Here is an 18,929-nt window from a genome sequence, read left to right on the forward strand (position 1 = left end):
TTCCACAGCTCAGCAGGGGAGAGAGAGAGAGAGCGAGAGAGAGATGGATGAGTAAAGAGATTGTGGTAGCGTTTGATTTCCCATCATCCCCACAGGCTGCTGAAATCCACTCCACTTCACCAAACAACCAAACTTTTAAATTTCCACAAGCTGTCATTGCACAGAGTTTCAGTGTTTATCACAGAGGTGGTGTTCAGGTGCTGTTGTTTCCGTGAAACACAGTGTGTGAGCTAAATCACGGCGCCGGCGTGTTGTGTAAATAGAGGAGGATGTAAAACACCGCATTGATTTGTTTTCTCTGCTCCAAATAACGCTGGCGGGAACGGAGAGCCGGGGTAAGATCGTCCTCGTTCAGCCGGACATGCACAGACCTCACTCTCACTGTCCTGTATCGTGTGTGTGTGTGTGTGCATGTTTTTATATCTTGGTGAGGACTGAGGATAGGATTATCTTTCAGTTTTGACCTTGTGGGGACATTTAGCTCGTCCACACAAGGAAAACTACAACTTTCTAAAAGTTTCCTTTTCGTTACTGAGGTTAAGGTTTGTTTTACATTTTAGGTGTAGCATAGCTTTAACTAGCTGCGTCCTCATTAGAAGGTCCTCACAAGGATAGTAAGACAAACATGTGAATGTGTGTGTGTGTTTGTACATCTGTGCAGGACAGTTTCTGAACATTTATGCGCTCTAAGCAACAACTTACTCAGAGGCCAAACCTGTCTAGCTACTGTTGTTATAGGTAGTAGTAATGAGCTAGCAACTTGACGTATGTTAACCTAAAACTTCTTACTCCAGAAGTAACTTCTTTCTTCTTACTAGCTAGCTAGTTAGCCACTAACACTTACATCAACAAGCAGAAGCAAGAAAGCGGATGAGCTGACTCAATTCAATGAATTAGAATGAATTTATTCTCTGTGTTTTTCCACCCCGGATAGATATGAAGGATAGTTAGTTACGACGTTAGTTAGCTAATATAGCTACCTAGGTTGTAGTTTCTATTCTTTTCACACCACAAGGGGGCGCACTGTGAATGTCTGATACATAAACCTTTCCACTAAATTATAGTAATGTCTCTCTTTTTGCATATCTATTTTAAAAATCATGGCGCCCCCTAGTGGCCCGGGGTCCTAAAGCCACAATTTATAGCAAGAAACAGCCCTGCATTTGTGTGTGTGTGTATTTGTGTGTGTGTGTGTGTGTGTAAATAGTTGTTTGTTCTGTGATCATTACTTCATTGATAACAGTCTCTTTCCTCATGAATCTCCACACATAATATAGCTCATATTCATAATCATAATAGTGTGGAACACTCGATTCTGATTGGTCGAATAAACCATTCCATAGTGTGTTATTATAACTAAACAGAGTGTGTTAATAATATCAGCAGCGAAGTCATGCTTACATCATCTCACTTTTAGAGCTGCAGCGATTAGCCAACACATTGTCATGAATTCTACTGTAGTACCACAGTGCAGCCACTGGGGGGCAGCATCAGCTCTGATACGACTGCACCACACAGCACTGCGCGCAAAACTGTTTCCAGGCCCTAAGCTATTAAGATAGATGATAAAAAATGCAAAAAAAAAAAAAGATATCCACTGATTTTTCTTGCAGGATGCAGGCTTCATGCTTAGATAACAAGAAGCCCACAGGAGCTGAGAGATTTGAGAGTGTGAATTTTAGTCAAAAACCTAAAACACTGAGAATTTCACTCAAAAAAAGTAAACACGTGGTATAGTGCAGAAGTAATGCTAAGTGGCTGATGTTATAGCTTCATATTAAATTTCAATCGAAAGGTTGATACGTTTTTCACTGTAGGAGTTGAATATGTGCAGCGATTTCGCAGATAAAAGAAAAAAAAGGTTATTTTTAGCTATTTTAAGCTAGTATTTATTTTTAGTGAAATGTAGGTCTTGTCTAAAGGCTAGTCTCTTATTTATTACAGTCGTCATGGTTACAGTATGAGGAGGAACCATGATATGATGAACTGCTGGACCCCCATCAGCCAATCAGAATCGTGTATTTTTGCGTAAAACTGGTTTCCTGGTTAAATAGTTGTCTGTAGTTTACTAGCTTATATTTTATGATGCTACTTATGATTAGTGACAGTTCACGTTTAATATATTTGTGTTTCTGTGTCACTGTAGCATTGTAGTTACACCATTTCTTGAAGTTCGTGAAGTTTGACGGTGATGTTTTGTGAAAAAAAAGTGTAATTGTATCAGTTGTATTTAAATTAGTATCCATCCCACTCACTCTTCCTCTCTGATCCGCAGGGCTCGACCGGATTCCCGGGATTCCCAGGAACCAATGGAGAGAAAGGAGCCAGGGTAAGACGGGATTTGTGCATGAAAACGCACACACCACATCATAACACACACACACACACACACACACACGGGACTCATTGATTCCCATCATGGAGGGATTTGCAAAGAAAACACAGAGTCCAATCGATGCTCGAGAACAAAAGATGCTGAATCACACAACCTAGAGGAAAAAGTCGATCGGTGGTGGGGAAGCTGAAAAGTAAAATGTCGTGCCTTGCTGGACACAATTTGTGCTCATTTATACTGAATACACACACGCACACACACACACACACACACACACAGGCTCCACATGGGATTATAGCCAGTGTTTACACACAGCACGCTGATCGCATTCGTGCCAGCACTCGGGCACTGCCACCACAGATGCAGCTGCTGTAGTGGAGCTAATTAAGATATTTTTTCTACTGATTTTTATCCAGTAAACTCTACAGAAATTATCACAAGGCTGAAAACATTTCTTTAACAAAAATCCTGAGGTAATATTACTAACTAGTTTACCACAGGAACTAGATTTCTTAGCTAACAGGAGTCACAAATCAGAACATGTCTGCTTTAGCTTAAATGCTAGCAACCTCCATCTTGACTAGCAATAACAATGTTGTCTTAGTTGTTATTGTAACTGTAGTGTGCTAAGAGTCCAGTTACAACAGGAGGTCATTGCTAGGTGGCTAATGTTATCAAAAGAGGTTATTAGCTTGATAAAGTTATCAAAGTAGTTAATTTCTCATGAACTAAAGTTAAAGCTAAGTGCTTGTTGCTTGTTGCTGACATCACAGGAGGTTAATAGCAAAAGTTACCACAGGAAATAATTTCTAGCTAGCTATCACGGGTTATCATGGGTTATTTTTTATCTAGCCAAAGTTACATCAGAAAGTTTTTTCTGAGTAGCTAAAGTTACCACAGGAAGTTATTTCTATCTAGCTAATGTCATAATGGGACGTTGTTGCTAAGTTGCTAAATTTACCATAGAAGGTTATCTATAGCTAGCTAAAGTTACCACACAAGGTTATCACTGATTAGCGAAAGTTACCACATGACATCATTGCTAACAAGCTACATTTATGAAAAGAGATTATTGCTAATTGGCTAAAGTTATGACAAGGTTATTTTTAGCTAGCTAAAGTTACCACAGGAAGTTATTGCTCAGTAGCTACTACAGAATATTATTTTTAGTTAGCTAAAATCATCACAGAAAGTTATTTCTGTCTAGCTAAAATTACCACAGGAAGTTATTGCTAATTACTTAAATATACCAAATTAGCTAAAGTCACCACAGGAGTTTATTGCTAGAATAAACAAAGAGCAGGAAATTATTGTTAGCTAGCTAGATAACTTGGCTAAGTAAATCCTATTAGTGCTAAACATTCAGAAACTTATACCAAATCAGCAAATATTGAAGTCTTTATTACACATTTTTCACCTTGTTTTGTACAAATTAAAGGGACTAAAAACTTGGCTGCCATTACTATGATGAATTTCAGGTCTTTAATGAGTTCTCTTTGCCAAGGCGCTACCAATGTGTCATCCGACCCAATCATTCATTCAGGAATATGTTTTCTAACCTCAAATTAAAATGAAACTGACAAAAAAAAGTTTTTATTTTCTCCAGTGATTTCCAAGCATCAGATTCATCTGTCCATAATGTTTAATAATGCTTTAGTAAAATGCCAAACATAAGGCAAAATATCACGTAATGCAGTCGCAATCTGTTCAAGAAGAGACAGCAGGCGGGTAATGTCCTGAGAGAGAGCGAGTGTGTGTGTGTGTGTGTGTGTGTGTGTGTGTGTGTGTGTGTGGGGCTGCCAGCTTGGCGTCTTCTCAGCCGAGCTCTTGCCAACACCATATCGAACCCCACCACTGATGTTCTCCACACTCACTTCTCGTTTTTCTTTTTGAAAGGGTGTTGCAGGGAAACCCGGTCCAAGGGGACAGCGAGGTCCAACGGTAGGCTGTCTCTGCATGTCTGTGTATATGAAACATCCATGTTTTATTAATATATGTATAAATTAAACTTAAATCACTCATCAGTTCAGTATATTATATTATTGTAGGGCTGTTTTAATACAATATGAAGTGATAAAATGATTAAATATTGAACAAACATTTCAATTTTAAATGGGAGGCGTGGATATATCACATGTCCATCACTGTCACACCTCCATCACTGTCACACCTCCATCACTGTCACTCCTCCATCACTGTCACACCTCCATCACTGTCACTCCTCCATCACTGTCACACCTCCATCACTGTCACTCCTCCATCACTGTCACACCTTCATCACTGTCACACCTCCATCACTGTCACACCTCCATCACTGTCACTCCTCCATCACTGTCACACCTCCATCACTGTCACTCCTTCATCACTGTCACGCCTCCATCACTGTCACTCCTCCATCACTGTCACACCTCCATCACTGTCACTCCTCCATCACTGTCACACCTCCATCACTGTCACGCCTTCATCACTGTCACTCCTTCATCACTGTCACGCCTCCATCACTGTCACACCTCCATCACTGTCACACCTCCATCACTGTCACTCCTTCATCACTGTCACGCCTCCATCACTGTCACTCCTCCATCACTGTCACTCCTCCATCACTGTCACACCTCCATCACTGTCACTCCTCCATCACTGTCACTCCTTCATCACTGTCACACCTCCATCACTGTCACTCCTCCATCACTGTCACACCTTCATCACTGTCACACCTTCATCACTGTCACACCTCCATCACTGTCACTCCTCCATCACTGTCACACCTCCATCACTGTCACTCCTCCATCACTGTCACACCTCCATCACTGTCACTCCTCCATCACTGTCACACCTTCATCACTGTCACACCTCCATCACTGTCACTCCTCCATCACTGTCACACCTCCATCACTGTCACTCCTCCATCACTGTCACACCTCCATCACTGTCACTCCTTCATCACTGTCACACCTTCATCACTGTCACTCCTTCATCACTGTCACGCCTCCATCACTGTCACACCTCCATCACTGTCACTCCTCCATCACTGTCACACCTCCATCACTGTCACTCCTCCATCACTGTCACACCTTCATCACTGTCACACCTCTATCACTGTCACACCTCCATCACTGTCACTCCTCCATCACTGTCACTCCTTCATCACTGTCACACCTTCATCACTGTCACTCTTCCATCACTGTCACACCTCCATCACTGTCACTCCTCCATCACTGTCACACCTCCATCACTGTCACTCCTTCATCACTGTCACTCCTCCATCACTGTCACTCCTTCATCACTGTCACGCCTCCATCACTGTCACACCTCCATCACTGTCACTCCTCCATCACTGTCACTCCTTCATCACTGTCACACCTTCATCACTGTCACACCTCCATCACTGTCACTCCTCCATCACTGTCACTCCTTCATCACTGTCACACCTTCATCACTGTCACTCCTCCATCACTGTCACTCCTTCATCACTGTCACACCTTCATCACTGTCACTCCTCCATCACTGTCACACCTCCATCACTGTCACTCCTCCATCACTGTCACACCTCCATCACTGTCACTCCTTCATCACTGTCACGCCTCCATCACTGTCACTCCTCCATCACTGTCACACCTCCATCACTGTCACTCCTCCATCACTGTCACACCTCCATCACTGTCACGCCTTCATCACTGTCACTCCTTCATCACTGTCACGCCTCCATCACTGTCACACCTCCATCACTGTCACACCTCCATCACTGTCACGCCTTCATCACTGTCACTCCTTCATCACTGTCACGCCTCCATCACTGTCACTCCTCCATCACTGTCACACCTCCATCACTGTCACGCCTCCATCACTGTCACTCCTCCATCACTGTCACACCTCCATCACTGTCACTCCTTCATCACTGTCACACCTCCATCACTGTCACACCTCCATCACTGTCACTCCTTCATCACTGTCACGCCTCCATCACTGTCACTCCTCCATCACTGTCAAACCTCCATCACTGTCACTCCTCCATCACTGTCACACCTCCATCACTGTCACGCCTCCATCACTGTCACGCCTCTATCACTGTCACACCTCCATCACTGTCACTCCTCCATCACTGTCACACCTCCATCACTGTCACACCTCCATCACTGTCACTCCTCCATCACTGTATTGATTCACTGGATGCATACACTCCTACTCTGACCGTGACACACACAGAGGTCATGCTAAGAGGCCACACCTCCTTCATTGACACTGATAAACACATAGGCCACACCTCCTTCATTGACACTGATAAACACATAGGCCACGCCTCCTTCATTGACACTGATAGACACATAGGCCACGCCTCCTTCATTGACACTGATAGACACATAGGCCACGACTCCTTCATTGACACTGATAGACACAGAGGCCACGCCTGCTTTTCTGTCACTGACACACATAAGCTAATATGTGTAATATATGTATATGTACGTATATTATATTATATATGTAATATAATATGATTTTATTTAGGATATTATATTTTATTTGATGTATCTTCATGGACGTGTGTGTGTGTGTGTCCTGACCTCAGGGTCCGCGGGGCGCTCGGGGTGCCAGAGGTCCGACTGGAAAGCCAGGTCCTAAGGTAACAACACACACTGTAGTCTTGTTGATCATTTGCATATTTTTGCATATTTTGTGTGCTGAACCTGACTCTCTCTCTCTCTCTTTCTCTCTCTTTCTCTCTCCTTCTCTCTTTCAGGGTACAGCGGGTAACGATGGTCCACCAGGCCCGCCTGGAGAGAGAGTAAGTGCTACCCATAATGCAGTGCTACACAGGGTCTACACCTTAGCTTTGCACGTAGACCAGAGCCAACCATCTATTATTCGTCTCCAGATGTATGAAGGGATTTAATTAGTACAGCATCAGGTGCATTTCATATTCTGAAAAACATCCCGTCCTCACTTCCCTTTGCTACCTGTTCATGGAATAATACATGCTGCAGCGGTGCACGGTTGTCCCATTTCAAATAATATATCAAATAATAATAAGAATAAGGATAAGAATAAGAATAATTTATGTTCTGTAGGTGTTTCAGCTACTCTATCTTGCTCTTTAAAGAAATAGCAATAATTAGACCACTTTCAAATTAAAAGAATATACATGTATTTAGCACAGGATGTAAAATTTGATAAGTGGAAGGGAATAGGGACTTCATTTGGATTGGGATCATTTCTGATTTCACGGCTAAACAGGAAAAGTTGCACCAACCAGAACTACGCCTAGATGCACCCAATTCATCATACATCTCGTTAAATTTGTGACCATGCACACGCTGTTTAAGTGGTTGAATTTGGGATAACGCTGTTGCTAGGCAACTGGAAAATATGGAAATTGAGGTTTAAGCTAATATATAGGATAATGACTTTTGACTAGCTAGGCCTTCGCACCATACAGTAACGTGACACAGGAACCGTGAAAACAAGACAAACCATCTGGTTTCTCTCAGACTTAGCAATGTTCCACAAACTTTAATGTAACTATAAATGGATAAAAAAAGTATCATTCTTTAATGCATTTTTTAAAAGTTGTTAATGTTAGCAAATTGCTGTTGGATAAGAGGAATAAAACACTGAACGACATGCTGTTATATAAAATAATATAAACTCTGGTGATTATTTCAGTGATTATTTTTCTGTAATATCATGTCTCGAAGTGTTGCACAAAAAGATATTTGATGAAGCAGTGTCAGTATAGAGGTCATTTTGGCTAATTGTGTTATTAGCTTTTTGTAATTTTCTCTATTTCGTTTCTCTTTATTTCATGCTTTCTTGTTTCTCTGATATTTTTAATTTCTATTCTTGTTTTAATAACCTATGGAAACCTTTTTTAAATTCATATCCATCCAAAAACATGACGTGATTTGTAATATTGTGTGAGATTTAGACGTCTGAAGTAGGTGCTAATCATTTCTGTGTAATCAGCTCTTGCTTCTTGCCTGTGAATCGTAGCGTTGCATGAAAACACGCTCGAACGGAGACATGAAATCATGCCAGTGACATGCCGCACATCCTCTTAATCACGGAGGTTTTTAATTAAGATTCGCATCTCTATTAGCTACACAGTGCAGCGCATGTTGTATTTGCATCTCATTTGCATATTTAACAGGATCCATAGTGATTCAGAATGACGTGTAGACGTGTAGACGGCCGCGTGGTAACTATGTGGTCAGCACTTTTTTCCTGTCAGACTGCGATAGCGTGGAGTTTACCGTTTAACCTCATTTATCACGCCCGATCCACCTCATTAGCTAATCACCACGCTGTTAATGAATCAATTTGTGTGTGTGTGTTAGAGCTGAGATAACATTAAACTCTCCTGACATGGCTGTTTTAAATGATCTAACACACTGTTACATTCGAATCTCTGGCTCGAGCCTTACTAACTGCGTGAGCTGCATGTCTTACTAGTCTGGCCTTATCAGCGCAAGCGTATGATTTAGGTAGAAAAAAAATAAAGTGTGTATTCTCTTCAGTAACCTTCTGAAATGTCTGCTTTAGGGACCTCAAGGACCTCAGGGCCCCGTCGGTTTCCCAGGACCGAAGGGTCCCCCTGTAAGTACCGCTATATTCTCATATCAGTGTGTTATTCATGATGCAATTTGACCTTTAGGTTCTGTTCAGGAAAAAAACTACGGAGCATTTGAATACAAATTTCATCTATATTTAAATTATATACAGTACATGTCACATTAAATATTGTTTTTCTGTCACATATTTAATAAATTTACATTTTTACTGCTGTTTTTTTCTTGACGTAATAATTAAGATTTCATATAAATTAAGTCAAAACTCCGGGGAGTTCCAGGGGAAAAAAAGATTTTCTACAACTTTACAAACAAACACTGGAGTAAAACAGTTAAAAAGTAGTTCCGGTTACTTTACACTTTCTTGAAAAGATTAGTGGTGTTCATACACATCAACAAAGATTCCCTCTGAAGAAGTAGTTCCATCTCTGAAAGGATGAATTGTTTAGATTTTGAGCTTCACTTAGCACTTAAACTTCACGTGTATGTGAGTTCAGCAGCACCTTGGAGTGAAATGGTGTGTTAAAAAGTGTAAATATGATCACAGTATCTAAAATAAAATCAGTCCTATAGAACACTGGTTATAGTACAGTATAATATGGTGTAAAATAACCTGTGTGTGTGTGTGTGTGTGTGTGTGTGTGTCACTCAGGGACCACCTGGAAAGGACGGGTTGCCCGGACACCCTGGCCAGCGGGGTGAGACGGTGAGTTTCTGTCTGCGGGTTGATGTTTTGGAGCTGGTGCTGGTTCGGCTGTGCACCGGGCCGTGGGCTCTAACAGACACCTCCGGCCGGGTGGAGGAGCACGACGGCGCTATCACTTCATCTTCCTCTCCGCCTCGTCTCTAACACCCGGAGGGCCGTGTCTCTGAGAGCCGCCGCGCTTTAGCGGAGCCTCGCCATCCAGAATGACCTCCAGCTCCCCTCACACACTCTCTCACACACTCTCTCACACACTCTCTCACACTCTCACACACTCTCACGCCAGGATTTATTTCTGGATGGAGTCAGATGGTCATTAATACGAGGCTGCCGGCGCCAGCTGGCTTCCAGGAGCCCGTTTGTCACTTTAAAGTGCGACTCTTCAGCTCCGAGAGCTCTGCACGTGTAACCTTTAGTGTTTTAACAGCTCTCACACACCTGGCACGACTTATCGCTTAATGATGAAGTCGTATCGGGATATTAGAGCAGGGAAAACACTAAACGCTGCACAGATAGAGATGGGACGGATAAAAGCGTACAGCCAGAACTCTGACCTGCGTCATCGACTAGCCGCTCCTTCTGCTTGTGGACTTAAAAAAAGGTTTAGCTTACTGTACAACTTATAAATATCTTCATTTAGCTGGTAAAAATATGAAAAACTTTAATATCATTGTTAATTCTTTAAACTGTTGCTTTAAAACTAATTCTTTTATTGATAGATGATATCAAACACTGACTATCTGATTATCCAATCACATGCCTCCCAGCTTCCAAATCATTTAAACTGGAAACGAAATGATATTTATAATATTATCATCCATTTTCCTTTCCCTATAAATGACGTTCATTTGAAGCAAACACCTGGGAGATATTTTAATACACTGCTGCATAGCGAGATACGTTTATTTCTAATAAATTGAGAAATTTGATTTGCCACCAGGTGTGATTAACAATTAAATAATTTATTTTATGTTAGAACTTTGAGCGTGAGCTAGCTAATTAGTTATTAATTTATGTTTAGCGGGCTACAATGGCCACCCTTTAAAGTAACCCCAGCCGAGTAGCTTGTACTTAAGGAGTTATTTACGATGTTTTTTAGCTGCTAGCTGTCTAGCTATTTATGTTTCACTAATGTATATTTACAATGTTTTTAGCTGCTAGCTGTCTAGCTATTTATGTTTCACGAATGTACTCTAACATCAGCCTCTCATTGTAGCTACTAGCTAGCTGCAGTGAACACTCACCCATTTTATAGTGATTAAAATATAACAACCACGTTATACAATAAGACATTTTTTTGCGGTAACTACGTAAATAGCCATGTGGATGATTTCAAGCAATGGAACAGTTTCTAATTTGTTCTTTTCCGGTTTTGTTTTGTTGCTTGCTCTTCATCTAATCTAAAAATTGAAAAAAAAAAAAAAAAACAAAGATTGTATTTACTTTAGAGATGAAACAATTACCATTAAACAAGTTTTGGCTTATAATAACATTCGTCAAAGCCAAACCTCCCATTTTAATCGTTAGTACTCAAAGCTGAAGTTCGTACAAACGTTATTTAAAGTCGTAGTACAGGAGTGTTGTAGAGTCTCGGCTCTTCAGTGGAAAACAATGAAACTGTTACCAGAATCTTTTCCATAAGAAAAGCATTTTATCCTGATGTTTAATCTTCGCTGGAGCTGATGAATCTGCTGGTGCTCTCGGTTTAACACGCTACCTCTCGTTTAAACCGGCTCAATGAGCTTCATTAGCACGTTTACGGCGCCTGACTTATAGGAGGACGTCGGACAGTAAAGCATCCAGAGTTCGAGCGGTGGTCTCGGTGGAGTCTGTAAATCTAACCACCGGGTTAATTAAGGCTGTGGCAGATCAACACATTTAAAAAGGATATGCTGCTTCCTGGAAGCTCCAATCAGGACATAGCAAATCACACCAGCTCATTTGCATATTCATGAGGTAATTCATTTTGTTCACTAAATATTTGCAATCAAGTATTAACATTATCTGATGAGTGTAAATCTAGAGACATCATATTGTTGCATATTGTTAAACACACAGGTTACAGTAGGTTTAAAGTAGCTCTGCATTTATAAACAGTCAACTTTTTAGATGTTCTTAGATGTTAATTCTCATTATGTAGTTTAGTGCAGCGATGCTAAATTCACATTTAAAACAGAGGCTTTCTCAGCATATCTGTATATAAGCTGATTTGAGGTGACGTAAGAGTGGAAAAGCTTAAACCTAGCATGGTCTCGGAAACTCAAAGTGCTGTAACCCAGAAACGTTCAGCTACAGAACCCGGGTGCTAATCTAGCTAGCTAGCTAAGTCAGCGTCAAGATTATCAGATTATCTGTAATCTACACTTTCTGATGTTTTACTATCGAAAAGACTTCCAAGCACAACCCTTTTTTGAAGCCAATAACCCTTAAAGAACCACTAAAGAACCCTCATAGAACCTTTTTTCTAAGAGTGTGTGTATTACCTGTGTCAGTATGTGGTACAAACTCCACATTATTGCTCATTATTTTCTCCTTAATACCTAGAACCTGTCAGATGTTGAATATTTAGCTGAACTGTATTTGTACCTCAAGGGTTGTTTAACAGTTCTTGGGATAATTAAAATGGTTCTCCTTAAGTGTTCCTTCAGATGAACAACCAAAGAAAACTTAAGTGTTTAAATCATTTGAAGAATTTATATATATTTTGCCTTTAACAGTAATCAAGTAATCAATAATCAAGGAATTGTAACCCATTAGCAGAACTCTTCAAGGTTCTCTATAGAACCCATCAGCAGAGTGTTTCCCATTCAGAGAGGGTTCCAAGTAGGTTTTAAGAAAACTTAATTACACAATGGACTCTTAAGGAACCTGTAAGCTGTTCAGCATTTCCTTGTCTTGGTACTTGGTGAACTTTTAGAAAGAATGGTTCTTGAAGGGTTCTTTCAGGGTTGATTGGGTAATTAAAGGTTCTTGACTTTGTAAAATGGTTCTCTTGAAGAGAACCTTCCTTGAAAGGGACAACCGAGGAACCCTTAAGTGTTTAAATTATGTATGAGTGTATATACACTATTGTGGCTCTTAACAACAATTATTAAGCATCTGTTCATGGAACTCACTAAAGCTCTACAACAAAGGGTTCTAAGTAGCTAAGAAACCGTATCAGGTGAACGTATCAGGCATTTAGCATTTACCTGTTTTGGTAACATTTTAGAAAAAAAAAAGTTTCTTTAAGGATTTATTGGATAATTAAATGTTTTTAAGCTTCTAAAAGGGTTCTCTGTTGCCGGGTTCTGCACAGAACCTGTAAAAGATTTCCCCTAGCGGAGGAGAGGAATTTCTAAAAGGGATATTCACACAGGAAATAGTGTAGATAAGAGTAATATCCAGGCAGCAAGCACTCATCAGGTAATAAAGCATACACGCATGGACAGAGTCGTAATTATTATTATTATTTATATCATTATAATAAATACGTAATGCAGGTGACACTGCGGATGATTTATCTGTCCCATCTCAGCTGCTCGGGGTGAAGGAGGTTGTTTTATGTTGTACTGTTTGCTTCGTGGTTACTGTGGCGGTTCTAGGTGTTAGCTGTAGGGTCACTTTCCCACCATCGCTACGCAAATACAGAACCGATAAGTGACTAGCTTAGCTAGCAAAACGAAAACACATACGCAAGAATGCTACAACTATTTAGACATATATATATATATATATATATAGTATGTATACATATATATACATAACAGATTATTTCCCGTATTTATGAGTCAGGGATTACATTTATTCATATTTTAATCATATTTTTATTTATTTATTTGCTTCCTCAGGTTAACATACTCCACTAAACTTAGCTAAGCTCATTAATAGCTAACAACGAAATACAGTATTATAATATACAATGGATGAATAATAAATTAAATAATAATGTAATAATTAGCTATTATTGTCTAGCTATGACTTTATAAGCATTTTATTATTTGGTATAGATATATAGGTAATTTAATAAATGATATAATTAGTGAGAATATTAAATCAAGTGTAAACGATATATTTTTTTAAATATATAAAATATAATATTTTATCCTTAAGACATTTTCTTGGGATTTGTCTACCTCTTAGTTTTATGTTGCATCTGACAGATTTTTAGAAATAGTTTATAAAAAAACAAAACAAAAATGCTTCATTATGTTTTCAGTGTTGTAGCTCTTTGGCGTCTTTAGCTTACAGTTTTTCATGCTAGCGTTAAACATTGCTATCTAAAAGCACTAGTTAGTAAAATGATCTGCATTTGTGTGTCCCACAGTGCTGTGTAGTAGGAACGTGCTAGAGCTGCCACTGCTGTTACATTAAAGTAGCATTATGCTACTTTAGCTCCGTGCATTAGCTACATTTGCTGTTTCATTTTTGCTAGTTCTTTTTGTATGCTAATCTTTTTTCGAGGTTTAGTGGAATGACTGAAAACTGCACGTTACAGCTCGGTTTCTCAGATTGACTTATTTATTCATTTATTTTTGCATCCGATTTCTCATTTTCGTTTGATCTTATGGTTTGATCTTCTGGAGCATTCTTTGTTATGCTAACTCTGTTATTACAGCCGAGCCTCAGGGTCATGTGACTGACCTCAGGGTCATGTGACTGACCTCAGGGTCATGTGATTGCTTCACCTCGCAGTAATCAAGCTGCGTTCTGATTTGTGATCTGTGGGTTTTTATGCCCATCGTCCATGCGGTACATTTCACTGTGGAAAAAGTGACATGATCATGAATCTCAAATCAGAAGCCGTGACTCGGCGATGAGGCGGCCGTCAGTAAGTAAATAAATGCTCACGTAATGTGGCATTTATTTCAATAAAATGTTCACAGTCTTGCTTTTGTTTGGACATGTTTGCTGTCTGATGCTAGCTTTCAAGCTATTAACTGTAGCAACAGTTGAAACAGTTGTATATAAACTCTACAGACTGAACACACTCTCTGCTAAACACACTCTAACTGCAGTCTCTGTTCTTATGATCTAGTGCATGTGCATGATTGGCGTTAATCTGTTCTCTGCTCCTGGCCGTGTTTCTAATCGCTTTTCAGTTTAAACGTCAATCCCATTAAAGCGTGGAGTCTGAATATTCTGCTCTCGTTCACAGGGTTTCCAAGGTAAAACAGGTCCCCCTGGTCCCGGAGGAGTCGTCGGCCCTCAGGTACAGTTTTTATCTCGTTTCTGAGTGCCGTTAAATACAGGTCGGGTTCTCAAAGGATTGGGATTGATTTTAAAAATGTACACAGAAAGAAAGAAAGAAGGAAAGAAAGAAAGATAAACATTAAATGCAAAAACAGAAAGAAAGAAGGAAGAAAGAATACAAAGAAGTGAGAGAGAGAAAGAGCCAAGTGGGAGAAGGAAACAGTAAAAGAGAGAGAGAAGTAAGACAGAGAGAGAAGTGAGAGAAAGCGAGAGAGAGAGAAAGAAACAGAAAGTGAAGTGAGAAAGAGAGAAGTGAAAGAAAGAATCAGAAAGAGAGAGAGAAGTGAGAGAAAGAAAGGAACAGAGAGAGAAGTAAGATAGAGAGAGAAAGAGAAAGAAACAGAGAGAGAGAGAGAGAGATAAACAGTAATGTGTGTGGCGTGTGCTCATGCTCAGAGTTTTGGTTGTAGATATTAAACATAATGTTCCGGGTCACAGGGTCCAACTGGAGAGACCGGTCCAGTCGGAGAGAGAGGACACCCCGGACCCCCTGGACCTCCTGGAGAGCAGGGTCTTCCAGGTGCAGGAGGGAAGGAAGGTTCAAAGGTAAAATTCCCGTCTCCGTGACAACCTGCAGTCAGAACAAACAGGAAGTCAGCTGAAAACTGTGATGCTGAATTCCTTTAATCCTTAAAGTGTATAAGAACGACAAACACGAGTCAGTCTCAGCTCTGTCCTGGGAGATGTTCTGAGAAATGTTCTGAGAAATGTCTTGAGATATGTTCTGGAAGATGCCCTGAGAGATCTGAGAGATGTCCTGAGAAGTGTTCTGTGAAATGTCCTGACAGATGTTCTGTGAAATGTTCTGGGAAATGTTCTGAGAAATCTTCTGAGAGATCTTCTGAGAGCTCTTCTGAGAGATCTTCTGAGAAATGTTCTGAGAAATGTTCTGAGAAATGTTCTGGGAGATGCTCTTATGTCCTGAAAGATGTTCTGAAAGTTGTTCTGATTGATATTCTGATAGACATTCTGAGAAATGTCCTGAGAAATGTTCTGGGAGATGGTCTGAGAGATGTTCTGAGAGATGTTCTGAGAGATCTTCTGAGGCATGTTCTGAGAAATGTTCTGAGAGATGCCTTGGGAAATGCTCTGAGAGATCTTCTGAGAGATCTTCTGAGAAATGTTCTGAGAAATGTTCTGGGAGATGCTCTTATGTCCTGAAAGATGTTCTGAAAGTTGTTCTGATTGATATTCTGATAGACATTCTGAGAGATGTTCTGAGAGATGTCCTGAGGTTGTTGGCGTTTTCGTAAATTCATCTTTCTGAATATATCTGGAGAAAATGAAAAGATGGTCGCTGTGTTTAGCTGTATGTTCCTCTGAGCTTTCCCCATCATCTGTCTCTGAATTCCAATTTCACTCCGGTCATCTCCATCACTCTGATCCGGATGAGCTGTCCATCAGCACGCTCTCTCTCTCTCTCTCTCTCTCTCTCTCTCTCTCTCTCTCTCTCTCTCTCACTTGTTCTCATCTGCTTTCATTGGGATTCAGTGTGTAGTGATGGATGCACGGTGGAGAGAGGACGCTTGTAAAATGCTTAATGGCTGTGGAGATGAAGAGCTGTTTCCTCACGCCGCCATTCTGTACATAATCCCAACTTCTGTAATTAAATCACTTTTACAGATTACTGCCCAAGGAGGAAATCAGCCTGTCCTCATTAGAGTCTACTTCAGAGTCACCTCAGTATAAAAAAAATATATATATATAGAAATATATATATTTTTCAAATTTTATTAAAAAAATATAAAGTATCACTATATTATTTTTTCAATTAAAATTTTTTAAATTAAATTATTATTTATAATTCATTCTCATTTTATACTCTGAACTTAATATACTCAGATCATATATTTACATTATGATGTTATGTAATTTTTTAAATATAAAAAAATAGTATTTATTATTTATTTATTAGAAATATCAGACGTCTCTCCGCATAACATGCCTAGTAATTAATTAACTGTTAGAAATTCATGTATGATGGCTTTTGCTTATTACGAGCTATTTCAGAGTTGTCTCAGTATAAGAAAATAATAATACAATTATTTATTTATTTATTTATTTATTTATTTATGCTAAAACTTGCTGTTAAAACCTTCTTGTACTACCTCATAATCTGACCTTTTTGTAATTAATTATTTGTTATTAATTAATTTATAAGGAGAAATATGCCTTGGCCTAGGATCTAGTTCAGACTTGTCAGTATAAGAACATAACCTTTAAAATAACCCTACTTTATTTCCCTTGTTATTATTATTATTATTGTTATTATTATTATTATTATTATTATTTATAATAAGACGATGTTAAATTAATTATCCCAAAAATAATTTCTAAAAGTAGAAATATGGCTTTTTCTTAATTACAATCTATACATACTTACAAAGACTTTCATAACAAACACTTTTTCTTTTTCCCCTTTTCTCTTTTTTATTTGTTTGGCCGCTGCTTTATTGCATAATTACCTATACCAGATTTTTAAATATTCTCTGTTGTATAAGGTTATTATTCAGTCTTCTCAGATTTTCTTGATATCTGATATCAGTCAGATTGTGAATAAATGAGATTTAGCGAGTATTCAGATCCAGTAGCATAAAATAAAGTATTTTTCTAAACTACAGCAAGTTAGTGTTGTGTTTTAACACACAGGGGATAAATCATACACGTGTGTGTGTTCTGTAGGGAGATCCGGGTCCTCCAGGTCCTTCTGGGAAAGACGGACCACCTGGACTGAGAGGGTTCCCTGGAGAGCGAGGACTTCCTGGAGCATCGGTAAGCTCAAACACACACACACACACACACACCCACACACACACCCACACACACACACACACACACAGATCACAATTGCAGAGAGATGGGAATCATGCTAGTTCGTTAGTGCTGCAGAGCTCCACTATAAAAAACAAAAAAACACAGTACTACTCTCTGAGGACACATTACCAATTAACAAAACACACCAATTAAGTATGTGTGTGTGTGTGTGTGTGTGTGTGTGGCACAGCGCTCGATGCATTATGCTAATCTGAGGAGAGTCTTTCCGTTATGAAGCGCTTTTGTGTTTTGCTTTGTTTATATTATGTAACTGAATTAATAATGAAATTGGGGAAGATGGCTGTGAAATGCTGAAAGAAAGTCTCTGTGTGTGAGAGAGAGAGAGAGAGAGAGAGAGAGACGGAATTTCAAGGTCACCGTAGCTAAGAGTGTGTGTGTGTGTGTGTGTGTGTGTGTGTGTGTAGAACGATTGTTCCCCAGTGGTGCAATTCACTTCCTCTCAACTCTGGCACATGGTCATTACTGAGACCAGCCTGAGTGAAACACACACACACACACACACACAGACACACAAAATGAAAATAACAAAATGGCGAGTAAATGGTGAAAGAGCGCCTTGTAAGCGCGGTGTGCGCTAAATCTTCCACTAATGCAGCTCAGCCACTGCAGCGCATCGGTTACCATAGACACACACTAACTTTCTCTCCTTTTACAGGGTGTCATTACTTTTGTCCTAATTGAACTGCTAGTCTTATTTTATGGATGAATAAATACGAAGCGACTGAGTTTCACAGAATGTTCATGACATTCGTGTGTAATTGTGATAAGTAAGAGATTTAACCTCGAATTTGAAGTGGATCAGTCGAGGTTCACGTTAGCGAGTTTCCTTATACGCAACATTTACAGAAGAGAAACGCAGGATACGAAGAACTTTACGAACTAACTGGATTTCCATGAGCACCACGATTCTTACGCAAACACTCCTGGGAATGATTTAAGAATAAATGTGTTTGTATCCAGTGTGATAAATGAGACCCAACATGTGTACTGTTTTATACATCATCTCATCTGATCTCTCTCTCTCTCTCCCTCTCTCTCTCTCCCTCTCTCTCTCTCTCTCTCTCTCTCTCTCTTTAGGGTGCAGCTGGACTGAAAGGAGCTGAAGGTCCTCAGGGTCCTCCTGGTCCTGTTGTAAGTTCTCATTTCCCATCGTTCATCTCTCATCATTCTCACTGTCACTGCCGTGTGTTTGTGTCAGGAGGCCAAGATAATACACTGAACAGCTCAACGTACCTCCATCTTTTCATCCCTCCATCTTTCCATC

At 39.8% G+C, this 18,929-nt stretch overlaps 1 protein-coding gene across 6 annotated transcripts in view; it reads left to right on the forward strand.

Annotated features, from left to right (window-relative positions):
- Window positions 1-18,929, forward strand: part of col11a1a (collagen, type XI, alpha 1a) — a 112,389-nt gene that overhangs the window by 63,634 nt on the left and 29,826 nt on the right. For all 6 annotated transcript variants that reach the window (XM_034302902.2, XM_034302889.2, XM_034302894.2 and 3 more), the window contains 10 exons: window positions 2,276-2,329; window positions 4,232-4,276; window positions 6,900-6,953; window positions 7,071-7,115; window positions 8,870-8,923; window positions 9,548-9,601; window positions 14,736-14,789; window positions 15,269-15,376; window positions 17,513-17,602; window positions 18,743-18,796. In XM_034302902.2, the coding sequence (XP_034158793.1) occupies window positions 2,276-2,329; window positions 4,232-4,276; window positions 6,900-6,953; window positions 7,071-7,115; window positions 8,870-8,923; window positions 9,548-9,601; window positions 14,736-14,789; window positions 15,269-15,376; window positions 17,513-17,602; window positions 18,743-18,796 (612 nt within the window). The remainder of the gene's footprint in view (window positions 1-2,275; window positions 2,330-4,231; window positions 4,277-6,899; window positions 6,954-7,070; window positions 7,116-8,869; window positions 8,924-9,547; window positions 9,602-14,735; window positions 14,790-15,268; window positions 15,377-17,512; window positions 17,603-18,742; window positions 18,797-18,929) is intronic.

Source organism: Pangasianodon hypophthalmus, chromosome 1 (genome assembly GCF_027358585.1).
Source record: "Pangasianodon hypophthalmus isolate fPanHyp1 chromosome 1, fPanHyp1.pri, whole genome shotgun sequence".
NCBI lineage: Eukaryota > Metazoa > Chordata > Actinopteri > Siluriformes > Pangasiidae > Pangasianodon > Pangasianodon hypophthalmus.